Genomic DNA, 26,283 nt, shown 5'->3' with positions numbered 1-26,283 from the left:
GGACCAGGTCATCTTAGAGGTATTTTCCAACATTTCTGATTCTATGATTCTATGAAAAGGCCACAGGCTGTGCAGAAGAAAGGAGGTTCATCCATCACCTCTGCTGTTCCCATGGCAAATTTCCTTGGATTTTCAGCAGGGATGCTCAGACTGGGATAACTAATAGAGAACAATGTAGCTCCAGGAGAACTACACAGTGGTAGAGAGGGAAGGGATGCATGTGGGCATCATTAAGAGAGAATCAGAATCCCTACAGTTTGCTAGAGAAGTACACACAAGAGTCTGGCTGTCCTCCAGACCTTGTTTTCCAGCCTGTTGGCTGCCCATAAGGATGCTGCTGCTCTGCCCCCTCCCTACCCTTGGGGCCTCTCTGCCCTTGGGACTTTCAACATCTCACGTCTGCCCAAGGAGATCCAAGCACAGACCCACCATGCACCTGCCCAGGTCCATGGCCCTGCAGGGACAGCCCTGCCGTGGGATGTCCCCATGGAGCACCAAGTGGTTCTTCTCCCCTCAGGCAGCTCTGAGCCTCTCACCTGCATGAATCTGGCTGAAGGCGCGAGCTTTATCTGGAGAGCAGCAGCACAGAGGGGGTGCGCTGATGGGGAACAGCAAAGACCCAGAGGTTTTCTGCATGGTGAGATTTCCCAGTCTCTGGGAGGATGGGAGCATCCTTGGCAAAGAGCAGAGGACGGCAGCACGAGGCTGTGTTGGCAGTGATGTAAACACGTGGGGGCTGCTGTTGTCGAGGGGCTCCATGAAATCGGTGATTTCTGAGCGGAGTTCAGCCGGAGAGCGCTGGGGCTATAAAAAGCAAAGTGACTTTGCGTTTTGACGCTTCCTCCCGAGACACACAGAAGTGATTTGTGATTCAAAAGATGAGGAATTTATCATCAAAAAGAGCTGGGACAGAGCTCGGTGTTTACACATGGAAGACAGGCACCGAGAGCAGATATATTTATACGCACCCATTAATAAAAGAAGCCAAGTCAACCATACCTTTGTGCTAAAGTTAGAGTGCAGCACTCGGCATGTCCTTAAAAAGGCAAGAAAGTTTCTGCAAACTGGGACGGCTGCTGGGGGTGCTGGCTCTGCATGGCTCCCAGCATGGATGCGTTGCTGCAGCAAATCGGCCAAAGGCTGTGAAGCTCCTGCTCTGCTGCTGCTGCAGGGAGAGAAATGGGAGCACGCAAAAGCTGGAGGAGCAGCAGCACTCAGTTGGAGGGGCTTTGGCCATAGGGCGAAGGCAGAGCAGCCAGGCCAGCGGGCGAGTCACCACAAAGAAAGTCAGCGGTAGGGCCAGCCAGCATGAGTCACTGGAAGCTCCTGGCTTGGGATGTGACATTTAGAAATGCTTCAGCCATAACTCACTGCAGTGAGTCCCACAGCCAACACAGACGGCTGGAGTTTTCCAGCCTCAAGACCCAAACGCCAGGGTGTGTTACAGCCCTAGGAAAGCCAGATCTTTGCTCCTTGTAAGGTGCTTCTAGAAAGCAACTAATTGCCCTTCTTTGGGGAGAATAAGCAGACAAGCTCTGGCTGTCTCATCTCCCTCACTCCTGCCACCTCCAGCCCCAGCTGCTCCAGCTCAGCCCCAGCTGCAGGAGCCATGCAACACAGCCGTGCTCATACGGAACGTTAAAATTGTGAACAACAAATGCATCTTCCCTGAACCAAAGTTAAAGGCTATCAGAAGAATGCCCAGGCCATCATCCTGAAGCCAGGATGGTCAATAGGAGACCAGCAGTAAACTCCAAGCAAAAATCACTCCTCTGCTGCCCTGGGAATCGGGGCTTCTCCCTGGGCATCAGTACCTGCCCACCAGATCACCAGGCCAGGGACGGTTGCATGGTACAGGGCCTCCTTCTCCGCAGCCACTGGATCAGCACTGAGACACTTCCATCCTAACTGCCCCTGCTCCCAATGGACCATTCTTTCCCTTGGTCAGCTTGCTAAAGAATCACCATCAACCTCCTTGGACAAGCTTTATTTCTAGCAAGCCTTCTTTGAGCAAAGCAGAAAGGTAACTGAATTGAGAAAGCCACTTTTTACATGGGCTGATAGTGACTGGACAAGGGGAAATGGCTTCAACTAAAAGAAGGGAGATTTAGGTCAGGTCTTGGGGAGAAATTCTCAGAGGATGTTGTGGTGCTGGCACAGCTGCCCAGATAAGCTGTCGTGTCCTATCCCTGGAGGCTCAAGGCCAGCTTGCATGGGGCCCTAGGCAGCCTGAGCTGGTGGGTGGCAGCCCTGCCCACGGCATGGCCGGGGCTGGGTGGGCTTTGAGGTTCCTCCCAAAATTGAGCTGTTCTGTGATTCTATGACTCCTTGAAGGGCTTAATAGTCAGCTCCAAGAGCAGCCATTTTACCCACATACCTTGAAATGAAGGCTGAGCCCTGTGCTGCCTTATCTTCACTCTCTGAGCACCCCATTGCCTCGTGCTTCAGTCCCAGCGCTGCAGGGCTTTATCTCCAGACGTCTCCTGATGCAGAGCCCCTGCTCCAGCTCTGCCACCATCACCCTGACTCCCAGGCATCTAATTTTAGCAGCTGCTGCTGAACATCCTCTCGAGTTATTGTTAGAATGCAGTGAGCATCATCTGACGGGAACACACTGCAGCTCCTCAGTAAACACTGCAGAGGAATGCTGGAGGAGCACACCCCCCCCCACAGCGCTGCCCACAGCCCCTTCCTCTTGTGCCCGGTGTCTCACATCTCCAAAACCAACCAAACAAATCCAGTGGTGGCTTCAGCTGTACTCGGCCCATTCCGCACCATCGTCTCACTCAGCTGATGCTTCCGTAATTACTTGCAAATTGCCCACAGGGATTTATTATTTGTTATTTTTAGGCTCATTTCAGCGGAAAAGGCATCTGATTATTTGTGTGTGTATATATATATATATATATATTTGCATGACATCTTTCACTCTGGGCATTTCACAGAATACGAATGAACTCCTGCTTGGCTGCAGCTGGTGCAGGTAGGAAGAACGAAGCAGTGGTTAAAGTCACGTCTGAGCTCCTGGAAGAGCGTGGGGTTACGGGCAGGCAGGCTGAGATGACACCAGGCTTCACCCTTTACAAGACAATCCCATAATCATTAAGGTTGGAAAAGGACTGTACTCTCATGTAGTTCAGCCATCCTCCTGCCACCGATATTACCCGCCGTGGATCCATCTCCATCTCCCCCCCTTCTTGGCTGTGCCCTGCTGGAACCCACCCAGACACCGACAAACACACCAAGGAGCCATCCGACTGGTGTTTCTCTCTTTTATTTAAAAACAGTGCTTCATTACCATTTGCAAAGGGTTAGGAAGGGTTTCCCCCCTTGCTTAGAGTTTATAAAAGCCAGCAACATGATCAATAATTTATACACATGGATAGTAATACAAAAAAAAGGAATAAAAGCTAAAGATCTAACTACTCCGACCTTCACAATTCCAGCTACTTGATAATTATAGGAATAACCCAATGAATACTGTATGGTCTGAAAGCTACTATACAATATGATACTTAACGAGGGAGGGTGGGAAGTCAAGAGGCTGTCACAAAGCCCTGGGATGCAGCTGCTGCTTCTCCAGGGTCAGCGGGGAAATGGGACCCTGGGCAAGCGGCTCGGGCGTCCTAGGAAATGAGCCAGGGGAAAGGGCCGCGTCCGTGAGGGCACGTCCCGCTCCCCAGTGGTACCTGGCAATGGGAGGTGCTGGGGGGGCCGTGGGGAGGGGCGACTCCATCGCTGCCTCGGGAGGTGCTGTGGCATCTTGGCCTCACACGGGAATCCTCCAGCAGGTCAGCCTGGGAGGTCAGAGCCACGCTCCGCCAGTCAGCATCGCTCTGCAGCCCCACTTTGAGGCTGCTGAGGGCCCCAGGTTTGAGCTCCAGCTATTTACAAGCAGGATTCTTATCATAGGAAAAAAAAAAAAAAAAATCCCAAACAAAACAAAACAGGAAAGAAAAAAAAAAAAAAAGCCCCAAACCAAATCACATCCCCTGGGGTAAAAGAGGATTATTTCGTCACATGGTAATGCAGCCAAATCCAAGCTGCTAAAACTACAGCACACACACAAAATACTGTGATCAAACAAAAAAACAAACAAAAAAATCATAGGAAAACATGACCAAAACTGAGGCTGCTCCTGCAGGAGGCCTAAATGCTGCAAGGAACCCACTCCTTGGGGAAGCAACGAGCCCCTCCACCAGCGGAGAACTGGGTGCCTGGTAAAAGATTTCTCATTGACCCAGTCCAGGAAAAAAAAAAGTGGGGTGGCGGGGGGGATGGAAATATGAAGTGGCATTTTACTAACTGCCAGTCAACTGAACGTTGGGATGGACGGCTTCAAAACACCAGCAGTCTCTTGATGAATCAGGTAAGGATTTTGGCTTGCCAAGAGGCACAGCCCAGTACCCAGGGGATGATCACTGGTAGAGCTTCCCAACGTGGAGTCGGCAGCGGGGACAGGACCCAGACGTCACTCAATGCACGCTGGGGAGGGATGGGGGCTGTCCTGTCGAGTTCTGCTAGAGGAACACGTACTGGGGAAAAGCCCTGAGCCTGCTTGAGTAGGGCCCCATTTCACACGCTGGCCGTCGGCCTCCTGCTCGCCTTGGGGACTGGAGTTGTTGTTGCAGAAGAAAGGTCTCACCAAAGTTTGAGGCTAGAGAGGGCAATCAGTAAAGTGGGGTGGAGGGAAGGGGCTTGTCAGACATTAACATCACCAAAAATAGTGTTTTATGCAACGAAGAATCAAGTCTCACTGGTGCATACTACAAAATGTTTGACATTTTCCAAGAGCATGACAAAATAAAAACACAAAGAAGTTTACATTGGATGCTCATCGCATTCACTAGGTTGGGTTGGTTTCATTTCCCCCCCACTCCTATATTAAAACAGTGCAAACAGGTAACACGCTTCAACCATCACCCTCTGCACCAAGGGCTGCAGCTCCCCGCACGCTTCCCCTGCAGAGCTGGACCCAGAGCCCGGAGTGGTTTCCCTTTGATAAGTTTCCAAGTGCTCCCCAACACGTTCTCCGCCCATCTCCTGCTTTGGGGCTGAGCTGGGATGCAGACAGGGAAGGGCTGGGGATGTATGTGGGTAGGAACCAACTGGGGGGCTCCGCACTCCCCACTTCAGGAGCTCTCTACACCAGCAAGCAGCCCACATCTCCTTCCAGGATGAGAAGGGCGGGCGATGAGATGGTGGCACCAACGGTACCGCAGCTAACACCTCAGCCTGGCACTCCGACAGCCCTCGTGTTGCACACTTCCACAGATAAAATGGGTGAGAACGGGGGATAAACTATTACCTGTGCATTAGGGATGGGGAAGCAAGCCTAGGGCAGTGATGTGAAGGTCACTGACAGAGCCCTGACTGAACCACAGGTCTCCTGAACAAGCCCTTGCTGGGCCAGCCTGCTCTCCCTCAGGCTACTTCAAAACATGGCTTTGTCTCTCTGAACTCCTCATTGGATCCACCCAGACCTGGGTGAGCTCCCCGCTGGCTCAGCTCCCAGCACAGCTTTTCCTAAAGCTTTTCCTAGCAGCTGGGTGGTAGAGGGAGGTTTATGCTGCACACCAGGCACCGATGAGACCTATTCCCAGTAGAGAGTGTGCTATGCCAGTAGAATCTGTTGTGCTGTATACCAGCACAACTATACACCCTCAACGAAAGACAGACTGGCATACTATAGAAAAAAAAGGAGCTCTTCAACTCAAAATTGTATCGGTATAACATGGTGCACCGGCCAGATCTGCTATAAGACAGAACAGACAGCAACACTCAGAGGAACTTCCCTTCCTCTGCACCAAGAGGAACCCTTGGGTGCCACCGGACAAGAGGTGACAGCAGTAAGCTCTGTGCCAGCCTGTGCTGCCCCTGTGAAAGCCAAGCCCCGGGGACTCGCCTGCAGAGCCGCCTCAGGGACAATGTCAGCTGCTGTCTGCCAGACAAGCCAGGACCCAGTTAAGCTCATTAAGAGCAACTCATTTTGCATAGGGAGATATAGGCTCTGTCCTCACTCTTCCAGAAGACAGTATAGCCAAGGCTTGGCTGCTCTGAACGCACCTCATAACGATCCAAGCAAAACCACACCTGCTCACTGCAAAGTTTCAGACTTTGGGAGCCTGGTGGGGAGTGATGGGAGCAGGAGGAACCAGGATGCTCTGGAGCAGGTTTTACTTGGAGATCGTACAGCGGGGCACCACAACGAAGCCCCCTGGCCTCTCAACAGATGCGGGTGGGCTGAAGCTGCCGTGCATAGACTCTGCTGGGAGGCAGAAATGGGGCCGGCCTCCTGTGCCCAAGAGGAAGAGTTGGGAGCGGGTAAGAAGGGTGAGAACCAACTGAGCCAAACTGCAGGGAAGGGGCAGAGGGGTGTGAGCCCCTCAGTGGGCAAAGCTCCCCTCACACTGCTCCTACCACAGAGCCTCCTGCAGCTCAACAACAGCCCCAGGAGCCCCGATTCCCTCTCATTTCCTAGTTTTTGTGAAAGCCCCAACACCCTGTGCCCCCCTCCCCGTTTTTTCAATCTAACTAAAATATTTATATACAAACAAACAACAAAAAAAAAATCGTCACAACAGCAACAAACCAAACTTTGGCTTGGAAAAAAAAAAAATTAAAAACCAACAATAAAACCAGGAAAAAAAACCAAAACAAAACAAAACAAAAACAAAAAACAGCAAAAGGTGGCCAACAGGCTGGCAGTTTGGTGTCCCCTTTTTCTAGCTATTCCTCCAGAGAATCAATAGCTTTAGGGTCTCTAGCTTAACTAATGGCCTCCCCATTCTTCCCCTCTGCTGCACCCAGAGAGGCTGCGTTTCACTGGGGGAGAGCAAAGAATTGCATGGCTGTGCATGGCTGGGCCAGGACACCTCCCCAGGAGCCCAGCTTGTGGACATTGCTTAGTGTTAAATGCAGGAGGTCTCCTATTCTGCTATCAGCAGTGGATGGAGAAGCAAGGGTATGGCAGGAGTAGGAGAGGCTCCACCAACAAACCCATGCTCCAAGAAGTCCTTCCAAGAAGCAAGAGTTGAGGCAGCCCAGCGACACCACGCTTAGGGATGGTGTAAAAGCACTTCCCTCCCAGCACCGGGGCTGCTGGGAACGTAGGGTGCAGGTCAGCCAAGAATGCCAACCTTGTGGCCCAGCCAAATAGCTGCTGGGGATTGAAGGGAGATAGTGCTGGGGGAGTCACAGAGCTGTACCCCGAGCAGGCTCTCCACTTCCAAATCTTGTCATATGTAGTGTCATTATGAACCCAGCAGCCCAGGTGTGCAACTTTCTATGGGAGGCTGAGCAGAATGGACCCGGGGCTCCAACGTGACTGAAAGGTTCTTAGATATATAGCTTGTGGTGGGAAGTTCCTATGAATACAGAGCTTGTACAAGCTGCTTCTGCCTCTCCCCAAACTCCTGACTGAAACAAAACCACTTCAGGATCACGTTTGCACACAAAGGACGCTCTTTCCCCAGACAAACCCACGTGCGTATGCCCCTCACCTCAGCAGCTTATACACTGACTTGCTTTTCCTCACTCACGTTACTTGAAACAGATTGCTCGCTGCAGTGTCTAAGCAGCTCAGGATGAGCAGAAGGAGAGACCTTGCTGGCTGGATGTCAGCACCGATGCACGCTTCTTCAGCCACAGCTTTCTTCATCATCACGGCTGCACTCAGCTGGAACCGCTTGCTGTCCGCAGCAGAGGTACTGTGTGATGCTGCACTGCATCAGCCGCTCCTCGAGGAAGAGAGGGAGCAAAGGGACAGCAAGGGAGAAGGGTCTCGAAAAGGAGGATGGAAAAGTAAGAGAGTTACAGCCACCAGCAATGGACAACGATCAGCTAGAGTAAGTTGTGTGTGCGGGAGGGAAGGATCCTCCTCCTCAAAAACTCCTTTCAAAGTCTTGTCCCCTATGCAGCGGTAACAGCCAAAGTCTTTGGGCAGGTTGAGGAAATCTTCTCTCGCCGAGTCTAAAATTCTGACACTGCTGCAGCTGTCCCAAACCCGTGCGCGTCGGGTGCTGATAAAAAAAAAAGGAGGGAAGTCTCCGCATTTCCCCCTTCTCCATATGCAAAATCTCCCACCAGCATTTAGGTCCCAGCCACAGCCAAAGGGCGCTTCCTTCTGCAGAGCAGAAACACGGCAGGTGGAGACTTCTCCCTCATGTCCTCCCGCCTCCTGGGCACTGAGCACCAGTCCCAGGGCAGTAACTCTGTCTGCGTGTTCCTGATTAATAGCAGTTTCTAACAGCTTTCCTTATCGCTAATCGCCTTTTCCGTGATTGGTAGGATAAGCTATGCACCAACATACAGACACGGAAATGCATTATCTTTTTTTTTTTTTTTTTTTTTTTTTTACCACAGTTAAAATAAAAATTAAAAAAAAAAAAAAAGAAAACAAACAAAAAATCAAAAAAAAAAAAAAAAAGCACAATCTTTGGAACAAAAGAATTAAAGGCAGAAATTTAAAGGAAAAAAAAAATACATATTCAAAGAACATAGTGAGGTATAAAAAAGTATTCTCTTTTGTTTTTGTTTTTCCTCCTCGTCTTGCTATAGAGTTCCTCTACTAGTAAATATTGCAATAGCCAGGCCTCATGAACTGGGGGGGCTGTCCCACTTGCAGGGGGCTCACGTCACTTCAGTAGGGGGCAAATCGGCTGTAGCCACCTCGGTATAAACTCGCCTGTAGAAATCAAACGAGAAAAGAAGAGGTTGTTAGGAGAGCAAACCATGCCTGGAGGCACAAAGGACCAGCGGACATGTCCTGGCACTGACCTGCCACCATCTAAGAGACAAAAGATCACCTCGCAAGCCGTAGCTCAGGGGCCAGGCTCAGAGGCAGCCAGCTGGAGGGGAAGTCTGGCAAGTCCCAGGCACAGAGACCTCAGTACGAGAGGGACTCACAAGTCCTACCCTCTAAGCCAGTTGTCTAAGCTGATGTTTCAGATAGCAGAAGTGCACTTCTGGGATGCTCTTCACCTCAGCTTAACGTACAGGTCTGACAGAGGCACGATGACCTGCTATCCTAGAAGAACCTGTTTCCTCCATTGACTCTAAAAGGAATCCACACGATGAGCTGCGGCTCGAACGGAGGTGCTACACTGCAGACATCTATATTTAGGCGCACTTTTTCTCCGCACACATTTGCATTCCAGCCTTTGCAGCAACACAGATACTGCACTGGCTAGAAGCAGATGGGCAGGCATGCGTTCTCAGCAAGCTGTGCCACTCCCGTGCGATGCCAGCATACCTCACTCCTGCCCTTGCATAACCGCTGCTGGCAGGCAGGACACCGCATGCTCCTGCTAGCGGAAGAGGGAACCAAGTGCAGCTCTGCTGCAAGATGTCACAAGAACAACTTATTCCCTTACTCTACCTCGCACTGATTTTTCAATACGCAACAGAGCCCTTAAAGCTAATGAAAAAGGTAAGGAAGAACGTCCTGCATCTTCAGCCATTGCCGATTCTTGCTCTATCCACCTCCTTCATACAGGCGTACCAATGCACCTACAACGCTCTGGTTCTCCATGTTTCTGATGATCCTCCCACCACCTCCTCTGTACAAGATGTACAGTACTGAGGGATAACCGCTCTCCTAAACCTGGCTCCTTTCCTAGCACACACATGCAGATATACGAACGCACAACTACGAAGGAGCTGGCACTGCAGCTAGGGACCTCCTCCCTCAACGAAGAAATCTTCCCGGATGAAGTTCCAGTACCCGACACACAGTTTGAGCAGCTGTTCCCCATGCCAGGGTTGCGAAACAGCACAAGAAAGAAAATTGCACTTACCACAGCGCCAACTCCGTAGCTAGCGGCAGGGGCAAGGGCATGGTAAGGATCTGCTGTGTACACCCTGCCATAACTGAAGAGAGGGAGAAAACATACAAAAAAAGAGAAAGAGAGTCACTTTGGAGTGGCAGAGAAACAGCTGTCTGACCACAGGTAATGGAAGAAGCAGCATGCCCTTCTACACACATGTATGCATACATGCACACACATGCACATGGGCTGCCCCTCTTGGAAGAGAGCCTACGGGCATGCTGCCATGCACGGTATGAGATGGGCGAGAGACAGGCCTGCGAGGAGGGACGTGGCAGCACCAGGAGCTCAACCTGTAGGAAAGAGGTCAGCACCTCACACGTGGCAACTACTGCAGCCCTCGCCTCGAGTGATGTGGTAGGGGAGGAGGGTGAGCCCCCAGTGCCGGCGCTACTGGCACCGTACCAGCTGCTAAACGGAAAGTAGTGTAGGGTTCTCCAGAATGAGAAGGGAGCATGAACTTCAATGCTCTCACGTGTGCTAAGATTAAAACACAGCCTCACTGCACAGGAGATGAAAAATCTTATGGTGAGCACTCTGATGATGATCATCCTTTGCATTTATACGGAGCTGCATGTTAAAGCACCCTATGCCATATGAGCTGAGAAATTTTTGAGTTCTGGATGGGGAGAGAAATGCACGCAGTGATGGAGCAACCTGCTCAGAGTCAGAGAGCAAGGAGCCAGCAATGCCAACCATTGAGCCTTGACCACACCTCCTCCTTTGCACAAGGAGTCCCCAGGCTAAGGAAGGGGCCAGGATTTGTGCTGGCTCGCACACACCAGAGAGCAATGCTGCCTGGGAGCAGAGACAAGTCGTGCACTCATCCTTCACGTTGGGCAGTGCATGCATGTGTGCGAGTGCAAGTAAGACAAAGAAATGAGGAAAGAAGTAGAGAAGAACTGTAATGGATCACAGCTCCTCAGATCTCTGAGCACAGCAAGCCAGCCCCGTGGTTGCCTGCCCCTTACATACCCATCGCTGTAAGCTGCTGCAGCGGCTGCAGCGGCCGTGGCTGCTGTTGCAGTAGCAGGCTGTGCATATCTGTAGGCTGCGTATCCACCCTGCAGGAGAGAAGAGAACTGACTTTACAGATACCTGTCCACCCACGTAGAGAAAAAAAAAAAGAAAAAGGAATCACACATCACAAGGAGAGGAAGTGTTTCAAACTGCATCAGCTCCCATGTCACGCATATTACGAGCATCGCCCATTAGCACATGCGTCTTCCTTTGCTCAGAAGGACTATGAAGACTCTTCCATTACCCCGTTTAGCAGAAGGAATAAATTAAAGCAAGCTTGAGCATGGTGATATCCCAGTAGGAAACTAAATTTGGCATGTGGAAACAGAAATCCAGAAGAGAGCTGAAATACTGCACGCAACATAATTTCTATGTCCCCTTCCTCCTACGCTGGGGAAATCAGAGGTGGGCACCTTCTGTGAAGCATGTATTTTAGAAAGGACATAATTCAGACAAACTCCTGTTTTTTTCCCCCTTGCTTTTTGTCTCTTTTTTTTTTTTTTTAAGCCTAGGAGACCCGAAAGGATAGATTTTCTTTTGGTTCAGATGCATAAAAGCATCAATAGCCAGGAAAGCCAAAAGCAACCAGGAAATGATGGTCGGGTAGATAAACTTCTGGTGGTCTCAGGGGTGCCAACAAGCAAACCAGCACAGATACCCCTCCCTTAAAGTAAGAAGGAAACGGGTTGGCAGAAATTATGTCTGAACAGTCTGTACTGCTGCTGCATTTCTATCTCTGCTACACATCTGTATTAAAGATCTTTAAAATGGTTACACTCAGAAGGGGCAGTTCCTGAAAACAGAGCTCCAGCTGAGTAGGTGAAACACGAATCCCGACCCAGAGGGAGACTTGGGAGTGTCCTGCTGGAATTCACACCTAAAAGTTCTCGGGGCAGAGGAAGCCCAGGCTCAGACCCATGGCTCTACGCACCTCGCAGCAATGAGGGATGGACCCCAGCCACCTTTCAGACCAGGGGACAAGGGCTGCACGTGGCAGTCAGGACGAAGCTCTGAAGCCAAGGTCAGATCTTTCTTGATTGTACGCATCTGAATATGTTTTTGTTAACTTGGGGGAGAGGGGGGAGGTGCAGTGGTAAATGAACCATGGGTTTGATTTGCCAGAAACACAACGAGCCGTAAATAACACCGGAAAACTCCAGATTGCTTCGGGCTTTTTCCTTTTTCTTTCTAACTGACATTTCAGAGTTTGAGGGACCAGAAGGCAGACTTACGCTCTTCACCTCCAGCACTGGCTCAAAATATCACTACCACTTTTTCCCTATAAATCTTATGGTTGTATGCAACTACGAGCACGAAACATGCTCTAGTATAGGACTTGCTTTAGTGGAATGGTGGTGATAGGTTGATGGTTCGACTTGATCTTAGAGGTCTTCTCCACCTGTAATGATTTTATATCTACACAGGTAGATAGTGAAAGGACAAGAGGGAATAGTTTTAAACTAAAAGAGGGGGCATTTAAATTAGATGTCAGGGGGAAGGTTTTGTTTATTTGCTTTCTTAACAGTGGTGAGCTGCTGGAACAGACTGCCCAGAGAGGTTGTGGATGCATCATCCCCAGAGGCACTCAAGGCCAGGTTAGATGGGGCCCTGGGCAACCTGGTCTAGTACTTGACCTAGCCGTTGACAACCTGTCTGTGGCAGAGGGGTTGGAACTTAACGTCCCTTCCATCCCTTGTCATTCTATGATTTCCATGATTCTACGATTTGTCTTTGTTCAGCAGCTCTCAGTTTTGGGCCAGATAGCTTTTAAAATAGAGGCCATGACTTTCAACTTCATTTTGGTTGCCCCTGTGGAAGGGCTATCCAAAACATGCCTAGGGGTGGTTTCCTACTCTGAAGGAGAGGGACTTGCTAGACCTTCAGTCTTCTTAACAGAAGAGAGTAACATGAATCTTTAAGAGTGAATTCAATCACCAGTTTGCTCTTAACAAGTTATTTCAATCTATGCATTTCAGATTGATGGTCCGGGGAGGTCTGGCTCATTTCTGGCATGCTAGCATCACACCACTATTACCCTTATCTCTAAAACATGAGGGAGACGAGACAAAGGGCAATCCAAATGAAACCTTGACCGACCTCATCAAATTAGGACCTCCTGGTATCTCCCTAAGCTTCCAACCTCAGTGAACTCCTGGTGCAGTCTGTCACTTGGGCATGGCACAGAAGCAAAATTTTCCTAGCACTGTCCCCTTCTCCTTCTCACCCATCAGCCACGTGTCACATCGGAAGCCATTTCGAATGTGACCGGCACACGCCCTACACATGAGAGCAAGATGCAGTTTGAAACCTAGAAAGGGTTATCAAGTAATTCTCTTTTAACTCATATCTCTCGTAAAGGGAAACGAAACCAAACCAAACCAAAACAAGAAAGAAGAAAAGAAGGGTTGGAATCAGGTGTGGGAAAGGGGGGAGGGATGGCGTAACATTTATTAATCAAAATTAAAAACTAAGCATGCTGACATCTGGAGCTAGAACAACCAGCAAAGTCACCACGTTCAGACTCATATTGGCTAGTTCTATCCATCCCAGCATTCTCTTGGGACAGCAGTTCGCCCTAGGCTCTACCACAAGCTCAGTGAAGTACACAGCCTCAAGTACTAGAGCGTGCAGCCACAACAACCTGCTATTACGGAAACAGTCAGTCACCACTGGAGTTAACATTCCAACCTCAACAACTCCCGCAGCCTCCCGCCCTCCCCCCCGAAATGGCTCCCACCCATGCCCTGTCCCACACCACAATGTTAATAATTATAACAAGCAATAACCCATCTGTTATATCAGAGAAGGGAACAGAGACTCCACTGAGAGATTTAGAGCGGGATGTTAACATTTCTTCAGTCAACTGCACAACAAACAAACAAAACAAAAAAAAAAAAACACAGGAGAAATAATTCATTGGAGAAATGAAGTTAAGGAATAGCTGACGTGTATTGCTTTTTAACCATGCACTGATGCAAAATTGAAGCTACTGTTAATTTCAAAAAAAGAAATAAAGTCACAGGATACAGGTACACACACACAGCAGACCTGCCCGGCTCAAAGCAGTCTGCAAATTCTACTTGTGTGTACTTCAAATAAAACCAAAAATGGGGATTATAATGGCCATGGTACGGTCCTGTTGTAGGAGCAATGAGTGCGGACAGCTGAAGGATTTCTGACAAGGGGATGTATTTAGCATGACCAGCAGGTCCAAATACACCAAAACAGGCTGAAAGAAAGAGGAGAAAGTCGCAGCTATTACTCCTTTTGGTTTCATCAACACTTTTGTCAAGCTCTGGGAGCTGTACAGAGCAAAGGAGATGCTGTGTGGGTTGCCTGCCCCAGCTGAGGCTCCCGTTCTCCGTAAGCCAGGATCCACGTGTAATTCCCTCAATGCATCTGAAGCCCTACTCAGCTTGTCCAATGCACCAGTTTTCTTCCTGCCCTTTCTGTTCACAGGCAACTTTAACTAGTGTGCAAAGCTTGCTCGTAACCTCAGCTACAAGGTCCTACCACTCCTAGTGATTCCTGATGCCACTCACTTCAGGTACTATAGTAAGTAAAAACTGTATCGATGTAGAGCATCCTCAACAAACGTGAGCAATCATGTTTACCAATGACATAAATAATAATTTCAAAAAGGCCCTTGCTAGCCGCATCACACTCCTCCAGACTGCAACAGAAGACACCGTTCAGTGGCATGATCCCTGAAACCCAGGACAGCCACGCAAATTTCCACTCCATCTAGTTAGGTGAAGTGGTTTACCCATGTAGGTTCAGTGTTTAAAATCATTAGCCTTGTCTCAAAGGAAATGAGCGTGCCTGAGCTTCTTGTGAAGATGCTAGGTCCGAGATGTTTTTATCTATGGGACAGTCCAAGGGCAGCTTCAGCTTATGCATTTTTACTGGGCAACGATTAACAATCAACAAGACTGTCTAAATCAAGACTGGTTCTTTCTGGTATAATCTTTCGGATTATCTGGAGAGCATGTGAGATAAATTAACACAATTTTTAATGCCAGTTATTTTAACTCAAGTTCTCTTTCTCTTGTTATATTGCCAGTGTTGCTGGGGGCTATGCTGGACCCCCTTTCTAATAAGAATTTGTAGAGAGCCCGAGTCTATAGATCTCAATTGGCAAACAACTGGATTTGTCCAGGTGTTCACAAAAGCCCATATTTCAAATGACTCTTATGTCATGCTTTTATCCTTGGCTCATCAAGGAAGCAAAAAAAAAACAAAAACAAAAACAACAAAAAAACTTTTTTTATCCCTTCTTAGCATTAGATAACAGCTTTTTCAATATTGTGTTATTTCAGGGAATGAGACAAACTTGGCAAAACAACACAGATAGGAAACTGCAATCCCAGCTAGAGCAGCGTTCCAATTACAGAACATGTTAATATAGATAAATGAGCATGTTAAAACTATATATTTCAGCTCAAAAGAAGTCCCATCTTCTCTTCCGCTCTTCGGGCACACATTAGGTGTTCAGTGCAATGGGAACATCACTGCAATGGGAATATGAGGAAATCCAAACCTACGGCTTACTATGTCAGCATATTCTATGGTTATAAACTTCCCTTTTCTTCATCCCTTGCTGCCTTAGGCACAGAGTGTGGCTGGGCACTCTTTATGCCACTAAGCAACATTTAACTCACGTACCTGTTAGACACATTTGACCACCTGCCAGGTTTAGACTGAGAGCCCAGTTTAGGGATCTTTAATTTGCTGAAGCATGATCGTGTCTTCCACCCCAAAACTGCCCTCGAGCAGAAGTCAGAAGCAGAATGGGCTAGAACTGTTTCCAGCGTTTCTGTATTAGAAGGGTGGCATACATGCACCAGGAATGAGCATGAATGAATTAAAAGAGGTGACAGGACAACAGTGTCCATTGCAGCCAGCAGGTGCTTCTACATGGTAATGGGACAAGCATGACCTTGTTAACTCTTCCACTGAATTTACATAAATACATTTTTTGAATGAAATGCCACTCGGTGTGAAATCTGGACACATGCCACCCTGCTACAGCGGGGGCTTGGCTCACACGGGAGTCTGCGCTGCCCTAAAAAAGCCTCTGTTCCCATCTCTAATGTGGTGCTGGAATGGTTAGTATAATTCAGTTTTTTCCACTGCAATCCACAATCTGATTGGTTGGCAGGTCACACTGGCACTCCTACCTGAGGTATTTTAGCGCTAATGATTGGTTCCTGTAAGACTATTCTATAACAGAACACAGGAAGAGCAGTTCAAAAAAACACAGCTGTGGAAAGAAACAATCATACAAACAGCCCACAGTGGGGCTCACCAGCCTTTTCTTTCCAGTGGATGCAAGCACGCTTTTCACAGGCAGGAGTGGTCTTTGCAAAGTGGGGTGGTTTGTGTTTGTTTTGTTTTTTCCTCTTCCCCTCCACCCCAGATTAACCCCATTGAAAAATAACCTTCCTTAGGATCTGAAATGAAGCCCTCTGCATCCTGGGGCTGGTTGGTTTATGAATTCAGGTGTCTTGCCAGAGTGGGACGCATCCAACAAGAGATGGGAGTGCCCTCATCAGAGAAGACATGGCTAGCAGGCTGGTTGCCCCAGGAGAGAAAGGAGGAGTGAGGAAGAGGAGGAGGAGGAAAATGAGAAGTTGGTATACAGCACTTATGTAGAAAAAACAGCCCAAATTTGGGACATTCCCCTTTGTCTCACCTACTGCTAACCCCTCCTTCCTACCTAGCTCAGGGTCTCTGCCACCTTGCCTTGACTCAGAAGGGAGCCTCAGTTCAGTTTTCCCTCTAATCCAACCAGAAAGGACTAAGCCTAATCAAAGAACCCTCTGCTTTCCCTTCTGTGATCTGCACTATCCTTTCATGGCAACCAGAAAGATGTAAGCACTGCAGGGAACAGCACTGTACACCAACGAGGCAGAAGGGATGCAGCATACCTATGCATGTGCCAATTAGCAAACTGCCTGCAACAGCAACTTTGTATTAGGACAACTTCTTTCTCCTGAGCTCTGTTACAGGGTGCTGGGCAGCAGTAATACAGGATAACAGACCATCGTCTCCCTTGATGAGCGTCCCATTCTGCTGTCCTGCTTTCTCACAGTGAGACCTGAGCAACTGAAAGCAAAGTCACCAGAAGTTCACCTCCCACTTTTATCCTGATCTGGAGGCTGTTACATACTACATGATGCTACTGCACCAAGTGATGATGGGTATTCTTCACTGCTGAAGTCAGTGTCCCTAAAATGTGCTCAATAAGAATCTCTCCCCCACCGGTAATGAAGGCTCTGAAGGAGCCTTCTGAAAATAAACGGGGAGTAACCTTGACCAGTCTTCCCTTTCAACATGACAACCTCTTACACATACTTTGAGGGAAGAGGCACTAAGCAGAAAGCATTGCTCTTATATTTGCTTGCTGTAGCAAAGCCAGTGGCCACCTCATTTTAGGACTGAGGTGAGAAAACCCAGAGCTCGTGTCAGAGAGCACCATCTTATAAAGTAACACCTGACTAGGCAGATCAATTTTTAGAGGGATGTGCAAATACTACTGTATGTAAGCATGAAGAAGCACACCCCAAATCTCCGTGCTTAGAGTGCATGTCTTCTGACTGCTGTAACTGTGGGGAAAAGTGTCCCTATAAGATCTGATCTTCCATATGAGCCAACAAAATCCAAAAGCTAATTCCATCCATTATCTTCAGTCTAGCCCCCAGGGTCCTCTTCATAAATGTCAGGAGTAGCATCTTCAAAGGAGCAGGGACATGAAATCCATGCTGACAGCCATGCCACTACCAATACAAAGCTTCCCCAGCTCCGAAGAACTATTACCTACAAATGTTACACAAGAGAACTTTGCCAGAGCTAGACAGGCCACAAGTAGTGATGGCAGCAGTAGGCCTAAACATTTTGGCTCTGAAAGGCATACTCCTATCAGAACTGTTCTACAGCAGCTCTCCACTTGAGAGAAAATGGCTCTTCTCGCTGGCCAGAGTCCTCAGACCCACAATGGCCACAACCCAGCTGCTTATAGAGATACTTCAGAGATGTGTTATATCAGCTGGCTGGATAAAGACAACTACAGGGCAACGTCTCCTGTGGTACCAGAGCTAACAGCCAAACAGGGGTAGCCTGCTGGCTTTTCTAACCGAACATCTCCACATATTTGTACTTTACAACTCCCCAAAGAGGTAAGAGAATCTAGCCTATTTAGGTACCACTTTGACTAGCAAACTGAGGTGTCAGTTTTCACTCTAGCATCTCAGCCTCCATTTTTAATCAGTCCCAGTGTCTTCCCCAAAGGGATAAGTTCCACATCCCAGTGGCACACGAACATTTTTAAACATCTACTCGGCTCCGTTTAGAGTGGGCTGCACAAATCAAACCTGAAAGGGTCCCAAGAGTGGAGAGAAAGGGGAGGGTGGAGGGGGAGAAGGAAAGGGAAGGTCTGAGGCTAAACCAGTCCTGTTATTTTTATGTCCAAATTATGTAAATGAGAGAAGTGTTGAGAGAAATTTTAATTCGCTAATCATCTCTCAGGTTGATTAGTAGCAGTGTGCATGTGAGGGAGAGGACACCCAGTAAACTGACCCTGGCAATGATCAGGAAACCCAAAGGCTTAGGTCTTGCACCCAGGGGCAAGCGCAGTGACAGAGAAGCATGCTTGCATTCCTAAATATATAAATATATATCCACAAGGAAGAAGAAAATTAAAGTAAATGATATTTAAAAAAAAAAAAAAAACCAAACAAACCAAATCAAACAAACAAACAAAACAAAAACAAAAACAAACAAAAAAAAAAAGGCTGGCTTGTCAGGGGTTGGGGATGAGAAGGCTCCGGTGTATGTACTTACATAGAGGTCAGCACCGTAAAATCCGTCCTGGTAAACCACACTGCAGAAAATCCACACAAAAACAAAAAAACAAAAAACAAAAAACAAAAGAACAGAAAACACATTCCGGTTATTGAGGACGGCAGCATGCACATGCGTTTTACACAGGCAGGTGATGTATGAATCCATAACCTGGGCTTTTGGCAGGAGCAAATCAGCGAGAGAATGTGTGCGCACGCACGCTAGACGGCTCCAAGTCATCTTCCATGGCATGCAAAGGGGAAAGGGGCGGGCAGAGGGGGAGACAGTATGCAAAGGAGAGAGGGAGGGGAACAACCATCTTGTACAATAAAAATAGACTCAAAAAGATCTGATGTCCTGAAGAAGAGAAACAAGGGTTTAGAAACCTCCGCTCTGGTTATTCTCCTGGAATTGTTTAAGTTACCCCCTACACACACGGAAACATTGGTTTCATGAAGTGGGCTTGGAAATCGAGAGGCCCCTCAGAAGGCATCCCACGGGGGCTGAAATCACCTATGTCAGAAGCATGTTTCAGAGAGCTGTGTACGATTACGTATTTCGAGCTTCACAGGGCTGCTTGGCTTTGTTTCTGACATCCATACATCACCTGCTTTTACCCTGCACATTAGACATGCGATAAGATTTGGCTGATCACACAAGCATGCAAAGTATTATTATTCAGCATCTTAAAGAACCAATGCAACACCTCAGGAAAACAAGTCAATCAATTCTGATCAAAGTAAACACAGAGAAATGTAATTAAAAAGAAAAAACCAAAAATACCCACAATGCATTGCTTTCACAAGCAGAGATAATGAGCTAAAAAGGTTAAGTGACTGGTCCAAGGTCCGAGAATTGAAAGGTGCAGTGGGAGTCCCTGGTAGTAATGACATGTTCCATAGCAAAGAGGAGCAACTGGAAGGGTTTCCATGGGATGATACTTTTTCTGTTTTAAGCCATCGATTTCTTTCTCTCAGAACTTCAAGTAGGAAAAATCGTTAAACTGGAGCCTGGGGTTCCCAAAGAACCACTCTTGCCAGAGCATTTGCTAGCGTAGGGCTACGCAGCTTGCTTTGGGGACAGGGGTTGGGGAAGGATAAGGAAGGAAGAGAGGGTATGCCCCCCACCCGTGTGCGTTCAGCCTGTCCTTCGTGGAATCTCCTCTTGCTTTGTCCTCTGAATAGCTGTGAACCACCTCACTCAAAGCTTTAAAAAGCATTAGAGCCCCATCATGTGATATTCACGGACCTAATGCACATGACTTACCAATAGCATTAAGGAAGAACAAGGCATGGAAGGCCAGCTTTTCTATTATTGCTTTCTTTTTTTTTTTTTTACCGTGAAATTCTGCCAAGAGCCTGCCATCCTCAGACACCCACCTACTGTAAGGAACACACACACAAAAAAGCCCAGCACATCTTGCCAAAATTCTGCATGCTATTACTAAAAATAAAAATAAATAAATAAAAAATCTGTTGCAGTGTTAGCTACTGCTTGAATAATTTAGTCTTGCTGTCTTCCCCAGGAAAAGTACACTGCATTCCCAGTGGACAGAGTTACTACGGTCTCCAAGAGGGCTGGGAGCAGATACAAAGATAGAGACCCTTGTTAGAGGAAGAGGGGAGCCACTTCAGCAGAGAGAAGTAGGCCATAAGACCATGTATGTTGAAGCCAATTTTTTTTTTTTTTTTTTAAACAATCACATAACGAAGAATTGGACTCCTGGGGCAACGACTTACATTGCTGGGTTCTCTATCTAGGATCAGGAGTGTTTTAGCAGTGATACTCCACCTGCTCCTGCAGGAAAGGCAAACGCATGACAGAGGAAGTGACTGTTGGTTTATGAACACGTTAGCAGTTTCAACAGTTATTCCAAACACAATCAGTTGGATTAATTAAGAGCATTACCACATTGGATCAGGGCACTGTTCATGTAACTTAGTATCCTGTCAGCAAGAGATGCTAGCACCAGCTCTCCAGAGAAAACTGCAAAAAACACTATAACAAGTAAGAGAAAGGCTTCTCAAGCCCAAGCAACAGAGCACACATGCATCCTGTCTTAAGTGAGGACCTGGCACCAACTGCTAGGGCTGAAATCTAGCAGGGTTTATATATATACTAAAATAGCCATATTTGTGATTCTCAATGTTAGTGAAAACTCCAGTTGAGAACCACAGAGGCCTTCTGGTTATGCAGACTGACCAGTAGCATAAAACAGCCCCATCATATCTCAGTGGCATCTGTGAAAAGCCTGCTAGCTGAGCTAAAACACATCCACAAGAGCAAGACATATGCAGATTTTGTAAAGCAGCCGTTCTATCACTGAACTGTACCAACAGTTGACTATGTTGTAAAAGGAACCCAAACCAACCAAAACAAAACAAAGAAATCCCACGAAGATCCCCACTGCCTTATGTCTAGTCTGACTTTTATCTACTTTTGGTTCTGAGTGGGAAATCTTCTATATATTTACACTCCTAAACTAAATTTGACTTTACCATGACAAGCCTGCTCTTCGTATCTGTACTTAATGACCATGAACAAGCCAATGCCTAAACCTGCAGTTTGTGAAATAAAATTGATCACACTTGTCTCATTTTGAGAATTTTAGAATAGGCAAGGAGGTTTCTTCAGGCTTCGATTTAATTCTTACAGCTCTTGGTCTGAAGTGCAATTTATCAGCTTTCATTTAGAAAGCATGGCCACTACAAATGGGGGCAATGCTCCAGCACTGGCTCAAGTCATACTACAGACCAGAGGTTACTGTGTCTCCACACTTGTACTGAGCGCTGCCTCAGTTATACCTTGAGGGTTGCACTGGTGCGCTGAGGTCAGGCTCAGGTGACTATCCACCAGCTTCTTCCCTGCTCTGAGCCATTGCTTTCTATCATACGAATAACCCTTCCTGAGTAAATATTCATGTCTGCACATATGTTTAAGTACCTTTTACATATGCATCAGTAGATCTGAGCTTTGGATCTAGCTTTAGATCTTGAAATTTATTCATTTAAGAACTATATGATTTCTTGCACCTTCCTCTGGAGAATCTAGCACTACAGACACAGTCAAAAATTACAGTAACCTGAACAGTGCTCAGGTCTGATCCAGTATAGCAATTCCAACAAGCTTGTATTATTCTACAATTTATTTATATTTTTTATAATGCTGCTGAGCTCACAAATTCAGTGACACCATTAGGTTTTAAAGCAACTTAAGCACCACTAAGTTTTGTGAGAAGTCAGTTCCCTGTACCATGTTTGAGTAAACCCATAGCTCACTTTACTGCCTTTTTCACAAGACTCACTATGTTTCCATCATTCATGTGCTGCTGACTGACCTTCTGGCGTCTGCCCTGACTCAGTGGGGGGTCAGCAGCATCCGCACCTGTGGCTGTCCTATAGGTTAATGCAACATGGATCTGAACAGCACAATATACATTATTCCAAAAGGAATCAAATTCCCTCTACAAAATGTTATGTAGAGATTCAGCCTATGACAATAATAAACACCAGAATCGGTTAATTACATCCCAGTGCTCGGGAGGAGGGGAAGTTCTGGGCCACTTCTGAAGGCAACTCATGTACTGCTATCCTGCAAACGTTTACTGGATAGAACGCTGCCCATGAAGACATGAAATAGGTCAGCAGGGTCAAACAAACCCAACGTAATGTAAATAAATGCAGTCACAAGACAGTATTTAGAAAGGATAAGCATTGGAGCCTGGCCCATATTCCAAATTAAATGCATGCTTTACAGGGGACTCAGGCTGGATTTATATGGAAGACAGAGCTTGAGTCTCTCCTGGTGACAGCCTCTTGCCAGGAATGCTCCAGCCGTTACTCCCAGGGATGAAGCACACAACCTCCCCAGCGCAGGTACTTTGCATTCTCCTGGATGGTACCTCAACTTTGCTTCTCTGTTTTGCTGTGAAGCACCTCCTAATTTAGCAGGGCTGGGCCATTTTCAGAGCAACAGACTGACAAGTTGCAGGTCAGAGGTTTAAGTTAGATGATGTCACATACGAATTAAAGGAGGTGGCAAAAAGATGGACCTGAGAGCTCAGAAGACCACTCCATTCAAAAGCCTGTATTTTCTGAGGAGGTTTCAATTAAAGTGTTTGGGTAAATTAAATACAAACATTGCTAGATTTGTCTGAGAGCAAAGCTTAGACCACTGCACCACCACTGCAGCTTGCTTCCTTCAGCTCCACTTTAAATATCAGACAGGACACCAATAAGGAAGGGCCACAGAAGCTCTCTCCACTTCATCTGCTACAGATCATAATACAAGCTTATCTGTATCAGGCCAGCTCCTTTTGTTAATGTGTGTAGCTTCCTCCTCCCTTCTAATAAAAAGATTTATAGCTTAATTTCTTCCCTTTTGAAGCTAGTCTGAGAGGGGGGGAAAAAAAAAAAAAAAAAAATCAGCCCATTCTCTGTGTTGAAGGATTTGCTCCTATTCCTTTCTGAGAGACCTATCTGAAAATATGGCCAATAAAATTCTACAGAGACAATACGAACAAAGCATCCTCAAAATCAGAAACAATAAAAGGACAGTTCGGAAGGGATTTGTGATCTCTGTCATTCCATCACACTTAACCAAACTAACAAAAAAAAACCCAAACAAAACACACACATACCAAACCGATTCCTTCTACTTCTGAACAGCAGACTATTGTTTTGTAACAGAATCTCTTCCACTGCATTACAAGTGTAAAGTCAGAGGACAGAGAAGCGTGCTGAGGCTGCGAATTCAGCAGTGCTTCATACAACAGTTAGAAGAACGCTGCACTTTCGTTCTCACTGTATCCCAAACACTCCCAACTTCAAATTAATGGACTTGATTAATCTTTGTTTTAAACCTTTTTAAACCGTCTCCAACAAAGAAAGCAAATCCATTGTGGGTAGCTGGCTCTTCTTTGTCCTACTGCCAGATGGTGAGGCATGAAGGTAAGAGATAATATTCCTCATTCCTGGGCAAGAAAACCACAAAAGGAGTGCAGAGTTGGAACTTTTTGGGACCTCTTAGACCCCTCTTTTTGTCCTTCTCAGTAGTGGTGCAATGTATTGGATCAATGGATGACAAATACCAGAAGATAAATTGAGAAATTCTGAGAAGGAGTACATCAGCACTTTAGGCTGTTCCAAGTACTGAAAATTCTCTCAGGCAAGAACTTAATATGGCAAAATTTAGGACTGCCCCCATTGGATGCCATCGTATGCAGAACGCTCTGGCGCTAAGCAAATACCCTGACTCTCACCATCCAGACAATTTTAGTTACATTTTTGTTAGCCAATTATTTGACACGGTTGTGCAGAGCACTCTGCTCCTGTGACCAGTGCTTACCCTGGGTAGGCAGGGATGGCCGTAGGAGGTACTGCCCGGACTGCCCCATAAACCGTCCTTCCTCGGCCCCTCAGGTGGGCTCCCCGAAACGCGGCTGCTGTGGTGGCTGCAGTTGGATAAGGGAAGCCTGGAACTGTAAAGACAGACAAGGGAGAAGGTGAAAAGGATCCCAGCTCCTGCCCAGGGAACAACCGCCTGCTTCAAACAAAGTGACACAAGAGCTCCGCAGCGGTGGGATGTTTTGCATCAATCCTGCGGAGGGGCATGCTTCTAACCCAGCAAGCATCGTATACATACGTCCTGCTACACCATGGCCTTTCGGGGAGGAGGGGTTGCAGAGAGGTTTGGCATGCAAGAGGTTAATGCATTGGCATGCCTCACCCACCACAAACAGGGTCCAAATCCCCCCCTCTGACACCGCCATGCAGTCTGGTTAGAGTCCGAGAAGCGCAGAGAGTTACTATCAATATAGCAGGCGGCTCTTCCAAAACTGCAGAGGCTCTTTAAAATAATTTGTCAAGAGGCCCTTAAAGTCAATCAACTTACATCAGTCTCTTCCCTCCTTTCCCCTCCCACTCTTTGCCACCCAATCCTCTGTATGTTCATTTTAAAGCCTGAAAGACAAGATAGCCCATATAACAGCAGCAGAAACTTCCCATAAAGTGCCAGCTTACTGAGAGCCCCTCTTCATTTAATTTCATTACACTCGATGCTGGCTCACCACGGAATGACGTGAAGCCCTAGAGGCATCTGCAGACACGTCATGAGTACATACCCAGAGGGACAAGTGGAGAAGCATGAACCCAACCCGGCGTGCGCCCAGGTGCACACCAAGGGGCCCTGACAGCTTGTATAATATGTACTTTAGGAATTGTCCGTTTGGTTTCTTTGATTCCAAAGGGGTGGAGGGAAATAAAGGGAATGGCCTATTCCTTGCACACACCCTCCCCTTGGTCTGCAGCCTCCTCGTCGCATAGATGAACCCATTCACAGTACAGAAACACTGCAGATGAACAGGTTACAGCCACTGCGCAGCATACTTGGGCTATAGGTAAACTCATTCCCGACAAGACCCATCCTTTCAAGTATATATTATACAGACCGGAGAAAAGAAGGGAAACAGGTCATAGTTAACTCAAGCACAGTAACAAGAGAGGGGCCAATGGGGGCTACTTACTGATTAAAGGAATGTAAGTGTTAATACCCCCCCTTCCTGACAGGGGCACTGCGGCGTCATTGCCCAGCGAGACATCTGCTTGAAAGCTGGACGCTAATTTAATTTTAAAAAGAATAAAAAAAAAAAAAAAAAAAAAAAAAAAAAAAACGTAAAAAGGTTATAAAGAAACAGCAAATTGAGAACATAAACAAACACCACTGCAGTTAAATGGCAGAAGTGGAAGTGTCTGCTGAAGCTCTACCTGCATATAACTCAGGGCCGTACACCGCTCCAACCACAGGACTCAACTTCCAACCTGAAACAACAAAGACTGCAGTGAATGCCAGAATCTACACCAAGAGAAGGAGCAGGCAGCGTGGGTACGGGGAAACGGTCTCGTGCATGCGCCCCAGCTTCACATGCAGCAGCAGCTCTTTCCAATTTCTGCTTCACCACAATCCCCCTTGGTGTAGATGGAGGCCAACTGCTTTTTTTCTAACATCGAGGTCTAGGTGTAGGTTGCTGTACTGAAGGGAATAGCCAAACGCCAGCTGATCTGCAGGAGGGCACTGAGGGAATGCCAACTGCCTCACACACGCACTTGCCGCAAGCACCGCGCAGACCTACATTCCCTGTGTGAACCGTGCTGTCAGCTCCTCCACGCATTCATGTCGAATGCCGTAGATCCAAAAACCTCTCCGAAGCCACAGGGAAGTCAATTTACACCTTTAAATTCTCAAATCACCGCTCTGTCATATTTGCTAGACATCTAAAAAGCAACAGTGATTGAGATTTCCTCACTAACTGGATTGCATGACTGCATTGCAAAAAAAAAAGCAATTCACTCTCCTCATCTCACATTTGCTCTCCGTGTTATTTTAGAGTTTCCTGTCACCTTTCCACTCCTTTTCGAATGAAAGCCTTCCCAGAGAATTGGTTTTAATATCATCTGGATAATTGGCAAGAACTGAAGTCATCAACACAAAAAGCACAGGAGAATAATGCTTAAAGGAGCCGCCACTGGCCTGCCACTGTGGAAGGGGAGTGAGGAAGAGCACCTTCCCCAGCCAAATCTAGAAACCCATCTGCCAT

The 26,283-nt window shown here is 47.2% G+C and overlaps 1 protein-coding gene across 27 annotated transcripts in view; it reads right to left on the bottom strand.

The window, feature by feature from the left end:
* Positions 1 to 3,258: 3,258 nt before the first annotated feature.
* RBFOX2 (RNA binding fox-1 homolog 2) overlaps positions 3,259 to 26,283 on the bottom strand; it is a 162,837-nt gene continuing 139,812 nt past the window's right edge. For 11 of the 27 annotated variants that reach the window (XM_085227159.1, XM_085227206.1, XM_085227184.1 and 8 more), the window contains 7 exons: positions 25,454 to 25,507; positions 25,213 to 25,305; positions 24,036 to 24,168; positions 16,028 to 16,070; positions 10,803 to 10,891; positions 9,798 to 9,870; positions 3,259 to 8,686 (listed from right to left, as the gene is read on the bottom strand). In XM_085227159.1, coding sequence (XP_085083285.1) covers positions 8,642 to 8,686; positions 9,798 to 9,870; positions 10,803 to 10,891; positions 16,028 to 16,070; positions 24,036 to 24,168; positions 25,213 to 25,305; positions 25,454 to 25,507 — 530 coding nt within the window. In that variant the 3' untranslated portion in view covers positions 3,259 to 8,641. Of the gene's footprint in view, positions 8,687 to 9,797; positions 9,871 to 10,802; positions 10,892 to 13,633; positions 13,711 to 16,027; positions 16,071 to 18,689; positions 18,730 to 18,760; positions 20,487 to 24,035; positions 24,169 to 24,581; positions 24,650 to 25,212; positions 25,306 to 25,453; positions 25,508 to 26,283 lie in introns of those variants that run through there. The other 16 variants (XM_085227165.1, XM_085227332.1, XM_085227211.1 and 13 more) reach the window with 13 other exon arrangements.

Source organism: Meleagris gallopavo, chromosome 1 (genome assembly GCF_905368555.1).
Source record: "Meleagris gallopavo chromosome 1, MGAL_WU_HG_1.1, whole genome shotgun sequence".
Lineage (NCBI taxonomy): Eukaryota > Metazoa > Chordata > Aves > Galliformes > Phasianidae > Meleagris > Meleagris gallopavo.
Note: the sequence above shows the minus strand (reverse complement) of the source record. Positions and strands in the feature narration are given on the sequence as shown.